Source organism: Chenopodium quinoa, unplaced genomic scaffold (genome assembly GCF_001683475.1).
Source record: "Chenopodium quinoa cultivar QQ74 unplaced genomic scaffold, ASM168347v1, whole genome shotgun sequence".
NCBI lineage: Eukaryota > Viridiplantae > Streptophyta > Magnoliopsida > Caryophyllales > Amaranthaceae > Chenopodium > Chenopodium quinoa.
This window is the reverse complement of record NW_018743199.1, coordinates 2,578,855-2,596,292: the sequence shown is the minus strand read 5'-3', so window position 1 is coordinate 2,596,292 and position 17,438 is coordinate 2,578,855. Positions and strand designations below refer to the sequence as shown.

Genomic DNA, 17,438 nt, shown 5'->3' with positions numbered 1-17,438 from the left:
ATGACATCATATGACAGACGTATGTTATTCCTGTTGAACTCATTGAACTCATCAGTCTCCAAGAGTTTGAAGGCCTCATTGTTTCTGAAGCTGTGGCATACCTCTACATTCTGTCATATATAGGGACCAACTTTTGCTGTACATGAAGGAGATGGAGCCTTCAAAATAAGCATATCTCTATCATTGCTCTGTAAGGTGACATGATTTCTTTAAATGTTATTATCCAATCTTCCCATTATTCTTTCTGCAGTTTCTTTTCTTACTGTTATCTTTTTGAAAAGCTCATGACATTAATCATCATAGAGGAGCTACCAATTGCATACAATGATTATCTTATATAATTTTTCTTTGTTTTTTTTCTTTCAAGTAGTATTTGTTTGTACTGAAAGCAAATTGGCAATCATACCCATATCACTCATTTTCCTGCTTTCCTGAAAGCGAATTAAAGAAAAGAATTTGTATTTATATAAGAATCCACACCACCTGAATTGCTACAGCTGAGCAGTTTAGATCTTTTTATTATTCTATTTTAATCGATGCAGAAAATAGGTTTTTAACCCTAACAAGAAGTGAAGTATGAAAATTTTATTGTTGCTCTTGATTTTTCTTCATCTACTTTCTATGCTAAAGATTCGCAGGATTGGAGCAGCATTTGATGAGTAATCTGAGCAACAGACTAGCCCTTTCTCGAGCTTCAGATGACCCTTTAGCTACCAATCTCCGGATTAATGAAAAGCTTTGGGAATCCAAATGTCTCACAACTTCAGCTCCATCTTTGGTTAAAGCCAAAAGAAGAATGACTGAATTCTCTTTACCTTTTGGAGATCCAAGTTTCAGGACATCAATAAGAAAGGCTATGAGATCTTTGCTTCTGGTGATCTCCTCCATTCCTTCAGAAGATCCTGAGAGCAATGCAAGCAGTGTCAAGGCATCATCAGTGATTCCTGCCTTTTCATCCGTCAATATATTAATAAGCAAAGGTACTGCCCCTTCATGTACTACTGTCCTCTGATTTGGATTGTAAAGTGAAAGGTTAATTAGCGCCGTTGCAGCATCTCTTTTCCCTCTCGTGATGCCTTCTCGCAAGAGACGTATCAGGGCTGTTACCACTCTGGGTTGTACTCCAATACTTGCCTTGTGATCATCAATGATTGACAAACTTGAAATTGTTGCAGCTGCATTTTCCTTTGCCTCCACGGTTTTTCCATATTCTAGAATAAGTATTAACTTTTGAAGTGCTGCAGCTTCCATGATCAAAATTTTGTTGTCATTGTGGATGGACAGGTTCAACAATGCAGTCACAGCATTTTCCTGCATTGCTGGCTCATGGGAACTTAGTAAGTTCACCAGAAATGGAATTGCTCCGGCCTCAGCTATTATTTTTCTGTTTTCCATGCTGCTTTTTGCTAGCAATCGGATCTCATAGGCCGCTCTACATTGCATTTCTGGAGATGCAGTTGCAAGTTTCCCTAGTAAAAATTCTGATGCTCTGAGGAAGAGGTTGTAAGTTCATTTAGAGGGATATTGTTGTCCTGGTGCCATTGATGGATCAGACTCTTCAGGTTGTAGTTGGGTATTAGAGCCATGTGTGTTAGCTTCCACCCACACTTCGGGCATGTTCTACGCCCTGAATTGTTCCACTTAGAAATTGAGTATCGGTCATAAGTGTATCCAGTTGCTACTGTGACTGGCTCTCTCATTATCTTTAGTGAAATTGGGCAACGGAATTCATTGGGAACATCTGTCAGTATTGCTCGTGAAGATGAAGATGTTGATGCAGCAAGATTTTCTGCAGCAGTTTTCTGCTTCAAGAGTAGAGTGGTTTCATTATCTTCAAAACTAAAAATCATAGACCTGAGATATGAAAGTAATGAGATGAGACTATTTATTCTTGAAACAACTATAGGTCCACCTGTACCTCCCTGACTTGCTGCTTCTGCCTTTAATTTGGAGATTTCTTCAGCAAAGTCAACTGAACTTCTCAAGCCAATGCTGCTCAAAAGCTCTCTTGCTCTTTTTATGTCTAGGAAACCATAGCTCTTATCGTTCTTTTCCTTCGAAGTAGCTATTATCTGAAGCACTTCTTTCCTTCTTTCCAACTCTTTGGGATCAACTACCAAATCTACCCTTTTTGCCAGATTGCACATAAGCTCCACTTCTTTAATATCTATGCTTATATTCATCAATTGTAGAGGTAATAATATATCAAGAGCTTTGCTGATATCTTTCACTATTGCATCGAATTCCTTTGACAAGATTTCTGTTTGAATGAGGCTCCACAGGTAGCTACTTTCAGTGCATCCTTGGATCAGAAGCTTTGCTCTTGTCATCAGAGACAAGAGCTCAATAAAGCACAGGATTGCAGATGGAAGAAGCGGGATGTCTAACTCTTGCATCTCTGTAAACAAAGGAGAAAGCAGTCTGATTCTCCGAGTAATGGCTAAGATGTTTTTTACTTGTATCGGAGGGAGATTACTTATTGAGGAGATCTCCTCAGATATCATGATCAACGATGCTATCAAGGACGCTGTTTGAGGAAAGCCTGCAAACATTGGAAGAGGTTGAAAAGATCTATCCATGGTGTTTTTCAGTTCTTATGCTGCAGATTATCAACTTCTTTGGCTGCTTGCTTGTTGACCTTATCAAATTGCTAAGATCAATTATAATATAGATCACGGTTTTGACTAGCTATTATAAATATTTATAAGAGACTAGAGTTTTGTTTGGTTGGTTCAATAAGCAAGAGATGCTGTCAAAAAGACAACCTACAATTTGTCAGCCTGTGGTCAAAAGGTTTGATTCAGGTGACTGCGATAAGTTTTCAAGGCATTATTCGTGGTGGTTGGAAAGTTGCTTAATGAAAACGTTAAACAATGTTGGTCGTCTTTGGAACAGGCTTATAATTGGCATTATGAAGGCCTTTAAAAAACAGGACTTGTAATATTTCTGTATAGAAAATGAAGAACCTCATGCGTAGGTGTTTTGTTTTTTTTTAATGGTGGTGGAATTGCTCTAAAACTATTCGTACAATTCACAAATCTACAATTACATCTAGACAAAAGACAATACCTACTGAAATTTTAAAATCAGTGGAATCATGCCGATCAGATCATATTGTGAGCTTGTTAGAAACTCTCACAACTAAATGTCTAAATGAAAACGACTTATGTTGATGACCACGTATGAGGCGAACCAAAGATTAATGCTTTAACCTCAGGCAATATGTCATATTTGAAACTTCAACTTGAGAAGTTTCCTGTTATGTGAGATATGAATGTTAGCCAAATTTGCAATAGTTAGACCTTGGAATAAGACCAACAGCAATAAAGAAGTTTGGGGAGTTTGGGGGTATGAACAAGGTGAAGAAAATGATTAAAATGACATTACATTACAAACAGCAATAAAAGAATCAAGCTTGTTCATTCCCTTTTCTAATTACCTATATAGCAAACGCCAGTATTAGCACTACCTACCCATATCAAACCCCAGTTTAGCACTACCTACCTGGAATTCACATAGTTAACGCATCAGACAACAGCAACACCCCTAATAATTTGCCGGTTCTCCAAATCCTTGTCACCAAGAGTAGAAATATTATTCATTTTGGAATTTTTTGACAATTTTTCGCCCGAATATAAAAATTGCTAAAATGTTTACCATGGTCCCAAATACCCTCCGGGAGTCCAATTGGGTGGGTGGAACCATCCAATTTACCTTTAAACGACCAATTTACCGATTTACAACTTACACCAATATCATTAATTCAAGCCTAACAGGAACATTTATGGCGACTAATATTGATCATTTATGGTTCCAAACGACATTATATGACCCCGAGATATATCCCCTAGAGTTTCAAGACTTTTCGACACCAGGCCACGAAACCTCAAAAATTTCTCAAAAAGTGTGGATATTAGCCTTTAATTTTGGAATTTTTTGACTTTTTTTTTTGCCTGGAAATAAAAATTTCCAACATGTTTACCATGGTCCTGTGGGAATCAAATCGGTTGGGTGGAACCATCCAATTTGCCTTTAAACGACCAATTTACTGGGCCGATTTACAACTTGCACCGATTTCATTAATTCAAGGCTATCACGAACATTTATGACAACATATAATGATCATATATGGTTCCAAACGTCATTATATGACTCCGAAATGTATCCCCCTAAATCTCAAGCCTTTTTGACACTAAGACCCGAAACCTCCAAAATTTGCAAAGAGCATGTATATTAGCCTTCAATTTTGGAATTTTTTAACTTTTTTTCGCCCGGAAATAAAAATTGCCAAAATGTTCACCATGGTCTTTAATATCCTCTGGGAGTCTAATTGGTTGAGTGGAACCATCCAATTTGCCTTTAAACGTCCAATTTACCGATTTACAACTTCCACCGATTTCATCAACTCAAGCTTACTACGAACATTTATGACAAAATATAATAATGATCATATATGGTTCCAAACGGCATTATATGACTCCAAAATGTATCCCCTTAAATCTCAAGTCGTTTCGACACCAGGACCCGAAACCTCCAAATTTCTCAAAAAGCGTAGATATTAGACTTCAATTTTGGAATTTTTTGACTTTTTCGCACGGAAATAACAATTTCCGAAATGCTTACCATGGTCCCTAATACCCTCTGGGAGTCCAATTGGGTGGGTAGAACCATCCAATTTGCCTTTAAACGACCAATTTACCAGTTTACAAATTGCACCGATTTCATTAACTCAAGCCTACGACGAACATTTATAACAACAAATAATGATCATAAATGGTTCCAAACGACATCATATGACCTCGATATATAATAATCCTAAAATTTCAAGTCTTTTTGGCACTAGGAACCGAAACCTCCAAAATTTCTCAAAAAACGTGGAGATATTAACCTTCAATTTTGGAATTTATTGACTTTTTTCGCATGTAAAAAAAAATTATCGAAATGTTTACCATGGTCCCTAATACCCCATGGGATTCCAATTGGATTGATGGAACCATCCAATTTTTCTTTAAACGGTCAACTTGCCGGTTTACAACTTGCACCGGTTTTATTAATTCAAGCCTACCACAAACATTTATGACAACATATAATGATCATAGATGGTTCCAAATGGCATTAAATGACCCCGAGATGTATTCCTTAAAATCTCAAAACTTTTCGACACCGGGCCCCAAAACGTCAAAAATTTCTCAAAAAGCGTGGATATTAGCCTTCAAATTTGGAATTTTTTGACTTTTTCGCCTGGAAATAAAAATTTCCGAATAGTTTATCATGGTCCCTAATACCCTCTGGAAGTCAAATTGGTTGGGTGGAACATGATATGTCTATTTTATATAGTATTTTACCCACGTCCCTTGGTCATAATTAGTAGTGTTTTTGGCCCTTTAGGGCCACTTTTATTACTAATATGTGTTTTCTAGTGTTTTCGTAGTTTTGGTTAAGTTTTGCAGGGAATTGCACCTTTGGAGCATTTTCCCGGGATTTTTATGAAGCGACTACGAGCATTGGAGGAACACGACCACTTTTGGAGCCCAAGGCCGGCTAGAGCCATCGAGCCGGTGATTAAGGGCTCGGTTATTTGGATCACGAGGCAATTGGACCATGTATTCGAGACCCGAGAGGAAATATGGATTGGGCCGAGAAATCTAGCCCAATCGAAGTCCAAGCCTTGAAGATGAAGACCGGGCCCGATCGGGCAAGCATACGCCTGATCGGGCGGCTGCGCGCATGACTGCTACCAAGGAAAGGCGCGCCCGATCGGGTGAGTGTAGGCTCGATCGGGCGCGGCACTTTAGACTGAGCATGGGGAAAAAGGCGGGCCCGATCGGGCGCCCCCTTCGCCCGATCGGGCGCGTGTTTTTCTAGAGCCTAATTAAGCTTAGTTTAATTCGTGTTTTAGGGGAAGTATATATACGTTTTGTACGGATTATTTACTGACCTTCTTTCTCTTAGACTTTCTCTCTCTCTACTTAGTATTTTTCTCTCTCTTAAATTCTCTCTAACTCTTGTTCTTAATTCCTTCATTAATTTCAGATTTAGTTTGGTACAATTTCTTCCCTTTTTAATTTCAGCTATTTTAATTATTTTCTTGTTTATGTTTTTAATTGTTTATTTGATTGGATTAGTTATGATGATTAGTGAGTAGTTTAATTCTAGGGTTTATGGGGATCCATAATTAATATGAAGGGATAGTTTGTTATTATTGATTGTTGATATTGCATGATAATTTCCTATTGAATTGTTCTAATTCTTTGCAATTAGATTATGAATTGAGCAGTTGTAATCTGATTGTGAATGTTTAGCAATATTGAATTGATGAATCGAGCAGATGTTGATTTAATATTAAAGGCTATTTTTAATAGGAACTTAGGTTTAATAAATTGCGAGAGCCTGTTAGATCTAAGTTGGTTAATAAATTGCGAGAGCCTGTTAATCATGTTATTTGTGCATTGTTAATTATTAATTACTTCATTCTATCCCGGAATATTAATTATTAGTGAACCTGTGACCCTAGGTTTACTTATTATTGATTCTTTTCTCCCTAAACTCATTCTTCGTAATATAGAATTCACATTTAAAATATTGGTTACTTAGATAATTTAGATTATATTAATTAATTAGAATTAAAAAGACCTGTTTCCCTGTGGAGTTCGACCCTACTTCTCTATCTACCTTAGTTAGTGATTTAGGTAATTACTTTTGATTAGGGGATACGACTTTACCCTGTCAGAACCATTCAATTTGCCTTTAAACAACCAATTTACTGATTTACAACTTGCACTGGTTTCATTAATTCGAGCCTACCACGAACATTTATGACAACATATATATAATGATCATAATGGTTCCAAATGGCATTATATGACTCCGAAATGTATCCCCTTAAATCTCTAGCCTTTTCGACACCGGACCCTGAAACCTCCAAATTTCTCAAAAAACGTGGATATTAGCCTTCAATTTTGGAATTTTTTTACTTTTTTTCTCCCGTAAATAAAAATTTCTGAAATGTTTACTATAGTCCCTAATACCCTTTGGGAGTCCAATTGGGTGGGAGGAACCATCCAATTTTCCTTTAAACAACCAATTTACCGGTTTACAACTTGCATCGATTTCATTAATTCAAGCCTACCATGAACATTTATGACAACATATAATGATCAATTATGGTTCCAAACGGAATTATATGACCACGAGATGTATCCCCTAAAATCTCATTTCTTTTCAACACAGGGCCCCGAAACCTTCGAAATTTCTAAAAAAGCATGGATATTAAGCATTCAATTTTGGAATCTTTTGATTTTTTTTCGCACGAAAATAAAAATTGCCAAAATGTTAACCATGGTCGCTAATGCCCCACGGAAGTCCAATTGGATGGTTAGAACCATCCATTATACCTTTAAACGAACAATTTTCCGGTTTACAACTTGCACTGATTTTATTAATTCAAGCCTACCACAAACATTTATGACAACAATTAATGATCATAAATGGTTCCAAATGACATTATATGACCCCGAGATATATTCCCTATAATCTTAAGTCTTATCGACACCGGGACCCGAAACCTCTAAAATTTCTCAAAAAACGTGGATATTAGCCTTCAATTTTGGAATTTTTTGACTTTTTTTCGTCCGTAAATAAAAATTGCCGAAATTTTTACCATGATTAATAATACCCTCCCGGAGTCCAATTGGGTAGGTGGAACCATCCAATTTGCCTTTAAACGACAAATTTACTGGTTTACAACTTGCACCGATTTCATTAATTCAAGCCTACCACAAACATTTATGACAACGTATAATTATCATATATGGTTCCAAACGACATTATATAAACCTGAGATGTATTCCCTAAACCCTCAAGTCTTTTCGACAACAAGCCCTGAAACCTCCAAAATTTCTCAAAAAGCGTAGATATTGCCCTTCAATTTTTGAAATTTTTTTACTTTTTTTCGTCCAGAATTAAAAATTGACGAAGTATTTACCATGGTCCCTAATACCCTCCGGGAGTTCCATTTGGTGGGTGGAACCATCCAATTTACTTTTAAACGACAAATTTACTGATATACAACTTGCACCGATTTCTTTAATTAACTCAAGCCTACCATGAACATTTATGAAAACATATAATAATCATATATGGTTCTAAACGGCATTATATGACACCAAGATGTATTTCCTAGAATTTAAAGACTTTTCGACACCGAGTCCCAAAACCTTCAAAATTTCGCAAAATTCGTGGATATTAGTCTTCAATTTTGGAATTTTTTGACTTTTTTCGCCAGGAAATAAAAAATTGCCCAAATGTTTTTCATGGTCCCTAATATCCTCAGGGAGTCCATTTGGGTTGGTGGAACCTTCCAATTTGCCTTTAAACGACCAATTTACCGATTTATAACTTGCACCGATTTCATTAACTCAAGTTTACCACAGATATTTATGACAACATATAATGATCATATATGGATCTAAACGGGATTATATGACCCCGGGATGTATCCCCTAAAATGTTAATACTTTTCCAAATCAGGTCCTGAAACCTCCAAAATTTCTCAAAAAGCGTGGATTGGGTGGGTGGAATTTCTCAAAAAGCGTTAATACTTTTGAAATTTTTTGATTTCTTTTCACCAGGAAATAAAAATTGCCGAAATTTTTACCATACTCCATAATACCTTATGAGAGTCTAATTGGGTGGGTGGAATCATCCAATTTGCCTTTAAACGACCAAATTGCCGGTTTACAACTTGCACATATTTCATTAATTCAAGTCTACCACGAACATTTATGACAACAAATAATGATCATATATGGTTCCAAACAATATTATATGACCTCAAGATGTATCCCATAGAATTTCAAGACTTTTCGACACCGGGTCCTGAAACCTCCAAAATTTCTCAAAAAGCATGGATATTAGCCTTTGATTTTGGAATATTTTGACTTTTTTCGCCCAGAAATAAAAATTGCCGAAATGTTTACCATGTCCCTAATACCCACCGGGAGTCCAATAGGGTGTGTGGAACCATTCAATTTGCTTTTAAACGGCCAATTTACCGGTTTACAACTTGCACCGATTTACCGCTTTACAACGGCCAATTTAATTAACTTGCACCGAACCCGACTTGAACTGAAATTGACTCAAACCCGTTTTAACCCGTCGAAACCCGAATTTAATCCAACTTGTTATGAACCTGACCTGAATTGATCAACCCGACTCGTTCCTAACTTGACCCGAATTTAACCAACCTGTTACAATCCTGACCTAAAATCAACCCGACTCTTTGTTGACCTGACCCAAATTCAACTCGACTTGTTATAGGCCTGACCTTAATTTTACCATTCCTATTACTTACCCAACCCAAAAATTCAACCCGATCTCTTACTAACCCGACTCGAAATAAACACGACTTGTTATTGACCCAACCTAAATTCAACCCAAAATTTTCCTGACCCGATTTCAAATCACCTTAAATGCAATTTAGACCACCTTATCATTGTTGATAAAAACATTTTTTCTTGGGAGACCAAGTCGGTCCAGGCCAACAAAAGAAAGGAGCATCATCCTCAAATTTAAGAGTTAAATATGGTATACATTTGTTGTATGGTCAAAGGAGATAATTATCTTCCTAAATTATAGACTATATATAGTTCCCTTGTATATTGCCATATATATTATAGTCAAAGGAAATAATTAGCTTGATAAAAATGATAATTATCTATTTATAGTTAGTTGAACCCGAATATGACCTGATTTGAAAATGACCCGACCTGATTGTACCCAGCAAATTATTTACTTGAACATAAACCGACTTGAATCTAGAATGACTAGACTTGGAAATAACCCAACCTGATTGTAACCCGCAAATTATTGACTTGAATCGAACCCGACTTGAACCCGAGAATGACCCGACTTGAAAATGACCCGACCTGATTATAATCTGCAAATTATTGACTTGAACTGAACCCGACTCAAACCTGAGAATGACCCGACCTGATTCTAACCCGCAAATGATTGACTTAAACTAAACCCGACTCGAACTCGAGAAATACCCCAACCCATTTTAACCCGTGAAAACCCGACCTATTATTCACCCGACCCGAATTTAACCCGACCTAAACCCGATAAGAAATATGACCCAACGTGACCCAACTCAAGCATGACTCAACTCGCATAGGTTATGGAATTAATCTGAATTGACCCGACCCAAACCCGACTCGTTTACCCGAATTGACAGTTCTAGACATTGCCACCAACCCTAGCACCTTTATAAGAAACATTCAAACATCCACCGTCAACACTGAGATGATTATGACAATGGTAAAAACACAACACCCTCATCATGTTCCCTCTATCACTTGTTAAGTTCTGTACCAAGCAGGGGAAGAGAACCCCACTCTTCTGCAGTAGTAAGTACACTAAATGCTTTAATGTGTCCAGACCTTTAAGGAGCTATTCTGATTTACTAAACTGAATTGTTTATGAGAGAGGGAAATTTGGAACTGGATTGAAATTAAGTTGAAGAGAACAAGTCCTAACTGAATGCAAATATAGTTTCTTGAAGTCCGGTCTTTAGAGGATCAGCCCAACTAATTCCAACTTAAAATGAATATGAGCAGCAAAGAGTTCTCAATACTCAACAGAACATATATATATTTCCTTGAATCACAGTTTCTGCTTAGAGCTAAACAAATTTAAAGATAACACATCTGTGGCACACTGGCACACAATCAAGATCTGTACTACTTGAATTTTCTAAAGCTCCAACATTAAATTATTGTATCATTGATTCAACTATACAATCTCCGCAAGTCAAAAAATTAATATCATAGCACCTAATCCTCGTAGATTTTTGGTACATGAATACAAATTCAGCAATACAAAGAGTAACACAGAGTAACAGCTCCTCTTTCTTTAACTGCTATGAGCACAATTAACTGCTAACACAACCTCTGTACCCTTTATTACTGCAAAACATACAATTGCAACGCCCAAATCATTTGTTAACTTTGTCCCGCTGTTTCTTTCCTCTGCGCTTGTAATGTTTCTTTCAGTTTCTTGCTCTGTTCAAAGTTTGCCTTTCGCTTTACAGCTTTCTGAGGGAAAACATGAACATATGATTATTCAACCACCCAAAAAAAGAAAACAATGCACATAATTAGATAAAAAAAAAAAAAAAAAAGAAGAATTACCTCCTGCCTGAAACAGCGATCAAGTTTAACTTTAAGATCGGTGCACTCGCCAAAAAATTTGCCTACGGGGTGTTCTGTATGACATTTCTGGAATGCCTCAATGATCTGCAAGATACAATGGCATCATCAAATTCTCTAATCTTTAAAAACTACAGCAGCTGCAGATAACAAGCACAACATAAATATAACCAAGGTGCTAATATACAAACATGACATAAGATCAGAAAGGTGATAGAAGAAAGTTTAAACTTACTTCAACACACATTGGGTGCCGGTGTAATGTCAAAGGAGGATGCATTTTGCGAAGCACAATAAAATTAACTGGCAAAGAAAGCATTGAATATCAATTGCTAAGCTAGAACATAACCAGTCAGCATAAACATACTTGAGGAAATGCAAAATACTTTTTAAAGTTTTTTCTTAAACAAACATAAGGAGCTAAAAAGAAGAAAGGTGAGCATCACTAAAATCCCCCCCCCCCCAAGCATTGCAACGCAGCTCCCCAACCAAACAGGGACTACAGGGTACTTCTCACAGGCACTGATTTACAGACGCCTGAACTTTCAAGCATATCGAACACCATTTTCAATTACTTAAACTCATTTCGTAATTCTTGTTCTCAAAATGTAAAACTTCGTAAGAAAATAAAACCTCTAGCTTGTTATCCTTACTCCATTCTTCCCTACTCTCCTTGCACTCATTTTGTGTCATCCAACAAAAACTTTGTGCATCCTAATTTTCAAATTTAATTCAGCAACAATCTATGAACAAATCCAACTAACAGCTCACTACCCCCAACAGCTGTCCATCATCTGGGAGACTATGTTACGCCAAATTCCCATCAATCATATATTGTCTACATCAAACATTCACTTACAACATAATTCTTACCGAAAATGTATAATGAATTGATATGGTGTTACACTACAAATCTATACCATAAAATAGGATGAAGGTCTCCTATCACATTAGATAGTGTAAAGATATATACTTAAGTCTCTCACAGCACCACATGTCTCAGATGGTCCATCACAAAAACAGTAAAATGGCATAACAAGAAGAGATATCTTATACTCACACCAAACTTTAAAAGAAGATAAAAAAACACAAGGAATAGAAAGAAAAGCAGAAAGCAAGTCAAAGGAGCAATATAGGATATGAATAAAACTAATACTTAGGGGTCTAATCAAGGTTGTAACTTGTTAGATTCAACAGTGAGGGTGCAGAATCGGATCACTAGAATCTAATCGTAGTATCGAAAGATCCTAAAGATTTGAGAAAAAGAGCAATTGAAATGATACTACATGACTATGTATATCATGTAAAAAGAAACAAGAAAGTTTCCCAATAACTGCGAAATTATACGAGAACTCGTGGCATTGAATCAAATTAACTGAAGTTAATATCCTTAGCAAGCTCAACAATACCATAACTATAATTCAAAATATCACAATCACAATCAACAAAATTGCATTGAATAAACCCTAATTAAAAGCATAATCCAATCAAAACCTTATAATTTCTTCCAAGTAACCAAATTTTGCAATTTATCTCCCTCAAATTAGCAAAGACGGAGTAATCTCCTTTAAAATCACAAATAATTCATCATTTTAATTTATCTCCCTCAAATTAGCAAAGACGGAGTAATCTCCTTTAAAATCACAAATAATTCATCATTTTTATACAATCATAACTCTAAAATGAAGAAGATCGGATTTTCACATTATAACAGGCGGAAAAATTCAATTAACAAAGAATAATAAGTAATTGTAAAAACCCCTGAAGTGGTATTAAAAAAGAAAACGAGGGTAAAAAATGAACTTACATCAATTAAATTGAAAAGAATACAACGGGAAGAGGACAGACGATGCTGAAGAAGTTGAGTGGTTTGAGAGGAGAGAGAAAATGGTCACAAAATCGCAAATGTGTAGAAGAAATATTAAGGGCTTGCGGAGATCGCAAGTTCAACTCTCCTTAAATTTGGACTGAATGCCGTGATAGGTAGTGATTAAACCACGAAAATGTTGTCGGGCCTCGGGTGCACGTATGATTTTTTTTTTTTTTAGTTAAGCGCGTTGAAGTAGATGAACTCGAAGTTTTTTTTTTTTTTTTTTTTTTTTTTCTTCGTATTTATATTATTTCTTAGGCACACTTTGTATCTGTGTGTAGGGCTGTGCACCGGTCCAAAATCGGGCCGGATCGGAACCCGAAATCACCATTTTTAAAGGACCTGGACCGTATTGAATCGGTCTGTGTTCCAGTCTAGACCTATTTATTCCGGTTCAATTTTGGACCGCTTAGACACTTTTTTTTTCCCATTTTAATATTTTTGTATATACATCATTTTTTAACGTCTTGTTTTTGTTTGCGTGTCTTTTTTTTTGCACCTAGAATTTATAAATTACAAGTTATTACCTGGACCGGACCGAAAACACAGAATCAACAAAATATGAGGATCGAAGGCCGACCCAGAATCCAATGGTCTAATCCCGGTCCGATGTCCGATCTCAGTTCTTTTTTGCACACCCCTACCCGTGTCATATATATAATTAATATTTTTTTAAATGGGATTGAAATGGAATTAAAGAATTTTTTTTTATATCGATAATTTTGAATTACTATTGTAATAAAATGTATGAAAATTGGACGTTATGAAAATACTCCTACAAATTGCAGCTTCTGACAAGGTTAAAGTCTTACCGTATAAGGTCATGTTCACTTCACCTTAAAAAAAATTAAGTAAAAATAATTTCAGTCACATAAATAATAAATTTTAAGATAAAAAAAACAGAGAAAGTACATTTAAAAAGTGTTTTGGATGTCATGAAAAGTTAATCCGTGCAAACATTTAGAGACGGATAGTATAGTTACAATTATTTTATGGTAGCCATTGAAACATATTTGTATTTGATAAATAATTGATTAATCTTTGTACTCCCTCCGTTTTTAAATACTTGCTCAATTTCTCCATGCGCGGAATTTTAGGAGAAATTGTAGAAAGTAATAAAATATAGAGGTAGTGGGTTAGTGGGAATAAAAAATTGTAAAAACCCAAAAGTAGTGGAGAGAATTGAAGGAGAGAGAATATGTAATTAATATTGTTGGTCCATTTGGTGAGAGAAATTAATTAAATATTGTAAAAGCTTTCCAAATAAGGAAATGAAGCAAGTATTTAAAAACGGCCATAAAAGGAAAGTGGAGCAAATATTTAAAAACGGAGGGAGTATAAATCATGCAAAGGTTAATAATAAGCTAACCGAATTTCAACCCTCAAGGTTTTTTTGGTTCGGTATTTGCGAGTAACACACTTTGAAAGTGAGGTGGGAAGGGAAATGGATTTCCCACTCTCAAAGTGCCACTAGTGGGAATTAAACCTCCAACCTCAAGGTTGGAAGGTACAATTCTTACCACTAAACCAAGCTTAGCTTGATAGTTAATGGGCTAGAGTCCTAGAACTATTTAAAGTTGAAGGGGGAGGGAAGGGTATACTGCAAATGTACACCTAATTGGACCTAAGAAATATATAGTATACAAGTATTTTTTGCGGGATAGGAATATATGATCTTAATTAATCCGTATAAAATTAAATCTATAGAGATAAATTTATCCCTTAATTAAAACCCTAGCCATACAAAAATTCCTCTTTATTATCTGCTGGGATCGGATCTCCCCTCACTTGCTTTAATTTTGCTATCAATTATCTCTTCCTCACGGAACTGTCGTAGGCGTCTTGCCCTTGCTTCACGGCGACCGGTCTACTTTAGGTATCTTAATTAATTAATTTTTCTCTCCTTTTATTTTCCTTTTAATTTTACTCCATAATTTTAGGGTTGAATTCTTGCATGATATCTTCTTCGTCCTATAGTAACTACTCTGATCTCAATTTTATTGTTCTCCAAATTATATGTCTTGTGAGATGTTATTATATTCGTTACAAATCATATTTCCAAAGTATATGTTAACCTCTAATAATAATAATAATAATAATAATAATAATAATAATGAGTTTTTCGTTGGTATATAAACAATTTTCTATATACAACCGGTTATACTATCCATATTTTTTTTCATGTATGTGTACCTATAGATGTACGTTTTTAAAGAATTTCGTAGGAGATGTGTTTGTTGAAAGAGTAGTCAAATTTGTACATATCATTTAAAACAGCTACGTAATACATGTATAATATAAAAATTTTCTTTCTCGTTGGTTTTCAGGTCAAGTAACATACAATAATCATCAGTGACTTTATACAAATAATAAACTTCTACAAATTTGTAAAATATGGAATTGAAAAAAGACCACATTGTGGCGTTGATAGTATCTGCCTGCATTCTTTTTGGCGTACTCTTGTTGTTATGTCTTTGCTGCTGCTGTATGGGAAGAAAGAAACAACAGCAAACATCGAAATCGAGCGATGTTGGTGTTGGTAGACCAACAGCGACACCAACAAGTAAAGGTGTAAGAGACGGCAACATGGCTATTTTGGGTGCAGCTACTGATGTTCTAGCTGCTAGTGCTATTATATCCGCTTCTCAAGCTGGATGTGGTGGTGGCGGATGTGGAGGTGGTGGTTGTGGCGGTGGCGGTGGCGGTTGTGGAGGTGGAGGATGTGGTGGTGGCGGTTTTGGTGGTGGCTGCTAAAGTAGGGTGGCATGGTAGTGTTTAGACGTTTAGTTCATCAGTTTATAGTAGTGCCAAGACTGCCAACTAATTTTGTAGTAAATCGTAGTTTATTTGATTAAGTTATTAAGTGATACCTAAGGTTTAGGACTAGATATGGTATACATTAGTAACATCGATCACAACTTATTACCAACTCATTACAAAAATAAATGATTTCCTTATATACTCTATAATACATATACTTATTTTTTATTGTTATTAGGCTTATTTTATACTATCACGTTCCCTCAAATTCGAGCTTGTTAGGCTTAAAATGTACTTGTATTATGTTAAGTAATGCAAGAGTGTCAATCTGTCACTCAAATTCCTGCAATACAATGTTTGTAATCTAATCAAAGGCTTTGGCAAAATATTGATTGTTTCTAATGTTACTTTTCTCCAATTGAACAAGTACATCTATTATTTAGCTGTTGATTTAACTCTTAGGAAATCTCAAAATTTAAATACAATAATAAAATTACCAATTCAGAAATAGACTATTCTCATATACAAAAGGAGTTTTTTTTTTTTTTTTTTTTGCTTCTTCAGAATTAGTCAAGTAGATAATTTCTTAATTTCATATCAACAAAAAAATCTTAACTCTATAGTTTATATCAATTATCCAAAGTCATAGCCCAATTGCATGAAGTATTCAAGCAATAATTTTTATACCGTAGAATGATAAAATAACATTTAATATGACTTGACTTGGTTTTCTATAGTCCTGCCCTTAAAGTATAAGAAAGAGTAACATTATTTTTTCCAACACAAATTATACTACACCGTTTAAACAAATAATCATATATAAAAGGTGTAATGATCAAATTAGAAGAATTGCATCCAATATAAAATTTGAAAGATGAAAACATATGCTACAGTAGTGCTGATAGTATTATGCAGCTTACTTCCTCTATTCCTATATTTGCTTCTAATAATAATATTATGTGTAAAGACAAGGAAACGGAAAATTTCTGCTTCGCGAAGAAATATTGCTGCTGCAAATGGTGATGTCGAAATTGGGAGAGGAACAAATAGTAGAGGTGTAAAAGATGGTGATATGGTCATTTTAGCAGGAGATGGTGGTCGTTCTATGGCTCCTGCTGATAGTAATATTGGAACTGAAGACGACGATTGTTGCTGTTGTGGTTGTGGCGGTGATGGTGGTGGTGATGGTGGTGGCGGATGCGGTGGCTGTGGCGGTTGTGGTGGCTGAAGTTGCAGCGAATACAAGTGTACAAAATGTATGTTTTAATTGTGTTCAAGTCGTGTAAGTGGATATCCAAGTTTGACAACATGTATATATTTTTGGTGAAATTTTCTTTTTAATTACTTACTCCGTTTACACATAACACGTTTTGACTCGCTTTTGTGGTTTATAAATACGATAAAACACATGCATGTGAGATCTTGTTTGAATCGTTTCAATGTATATTTTATCAAAATCTACATTTTATAATTTTAAAATGTTGATAATTAGAGATATTAATCGTTAAAAACATACGTTGACAAGCGTGATATAGAAAGGTGTCAACTAAAAAAACAAATTAAAGGAAGCATATGGTAGAGTTGTAAAATTGTGTTGATTT

General features: G+C 35.5%; 4 protein-coding genes across 4 annotated transcripts; 2 read left to right on the top strand and 2 right to left on the bottom strand.

Annotated features, from left to right (window-relative positions):
• Positions 1-21: 21 nt before the first annotated feature.
• Positions 22-3,097, bottom strand: LOC110733473 (U-box domain-containing protein 1-like). Its single transcript, XM_021913526.1, is given in 2 exon segments — positions 22-1,487; positions 1,490-3,097. Coding segments are annotated over 2 exon segments (1,953 nt in total). The 5' UTR covers positions 2,580-3,097; the 3' UTR covers positions 22-624.
• A 7,524-nt stretch (positions 3,098-10,621) lies between these two features.
• On the bottom strand, positions 10,622-13,257 carry LOC110733471 (COX assembly mitochondrial protein 2 homolog). The gene is made up of 4 exons (XM_021913524.1): positions 13,015-13,257; positions 11,443-11,510; positions 11,190-11,294; positions 10,622-11,093 (listed from the first exon to the last, which is right to left on the bottom strand). Exons 2-4 carry the CDS (start codon positions 11,485-11,487, stop codon positions 11,001-11,003), a joined length of 243 nt encoding a protein of 80 aa, XP_021769216.1. The 5' UTR covers positions 11,488-11,510; positions 13,015-13,257; the 3' UTR covers positions 10,622-11,000.
• A 2,214-nt stretch (positions 13,258-15,471) lies between these two features.
• Positions 15,472-15,831, top strand: LOC110733700 (serine/arginine-rich splicing factor 1-like). The gene has a single exon (XM_021913786.1). It carries the CDS (start codon positions 15,472-15,474, stop codon positions 15,829-15,831), a length of 360 nt encoding a protein of 119 aa, XP_021769478.1.
• Positions 15,832-16,711: 880 nt separating this feature from the next.
• LOC110733699 (chorion class high-cysteine HCB protein 13-like) lies at positions 16,712-17,065 on the top strand. The gene has a single exon (XM_021913785.1). The coding sequence runs from the start codon at positions 16,712-16,714 to the stop codon at positions 17,063-17,065; it is 354 nt and encodes a 117-aa protein (XP_021769477.1).
• The last annotated feature ends 373 nt before the right edge of the window (positions 17,066-17,438 follow it).

Coding starts and splice junctions, on each gene's coding strand:
- LOC110733699 (XM_021913785.1), top strand. CDS start 16,712: ATGAAAACATATGCTACAGTAGTGCTGATAGTATTATGCAGCTTACTT.
- LOC110733700 (XM_021913786.1), top strand. CDS start 15,472: ATGGAATTGAAAAAAGACCACATTGTGGCGTTGATAGTATCTGCCTGC.
- LOC110733471 (XM_021913524.1), bottom strand. CDS start 11,487: ATGCATCCTCCTTTGACATTACACCGGCACCCAATGTGTGTTGAA. Junction 11,295..11,442: donor GGCACCCAATGTGTGTTGAA/GTAAGTTTAAAC, acceptor TGTATCTTGCAG/ATCATTGAGGCATTCCAGAA. Junction 11,094..11,189: donor ATCGCTGTTTCAGGCAGGAG/GTAATTCTTCTT, acceptor GTTTTCCCTCAG/AAAGCTGTAAAGCGAAAGGC.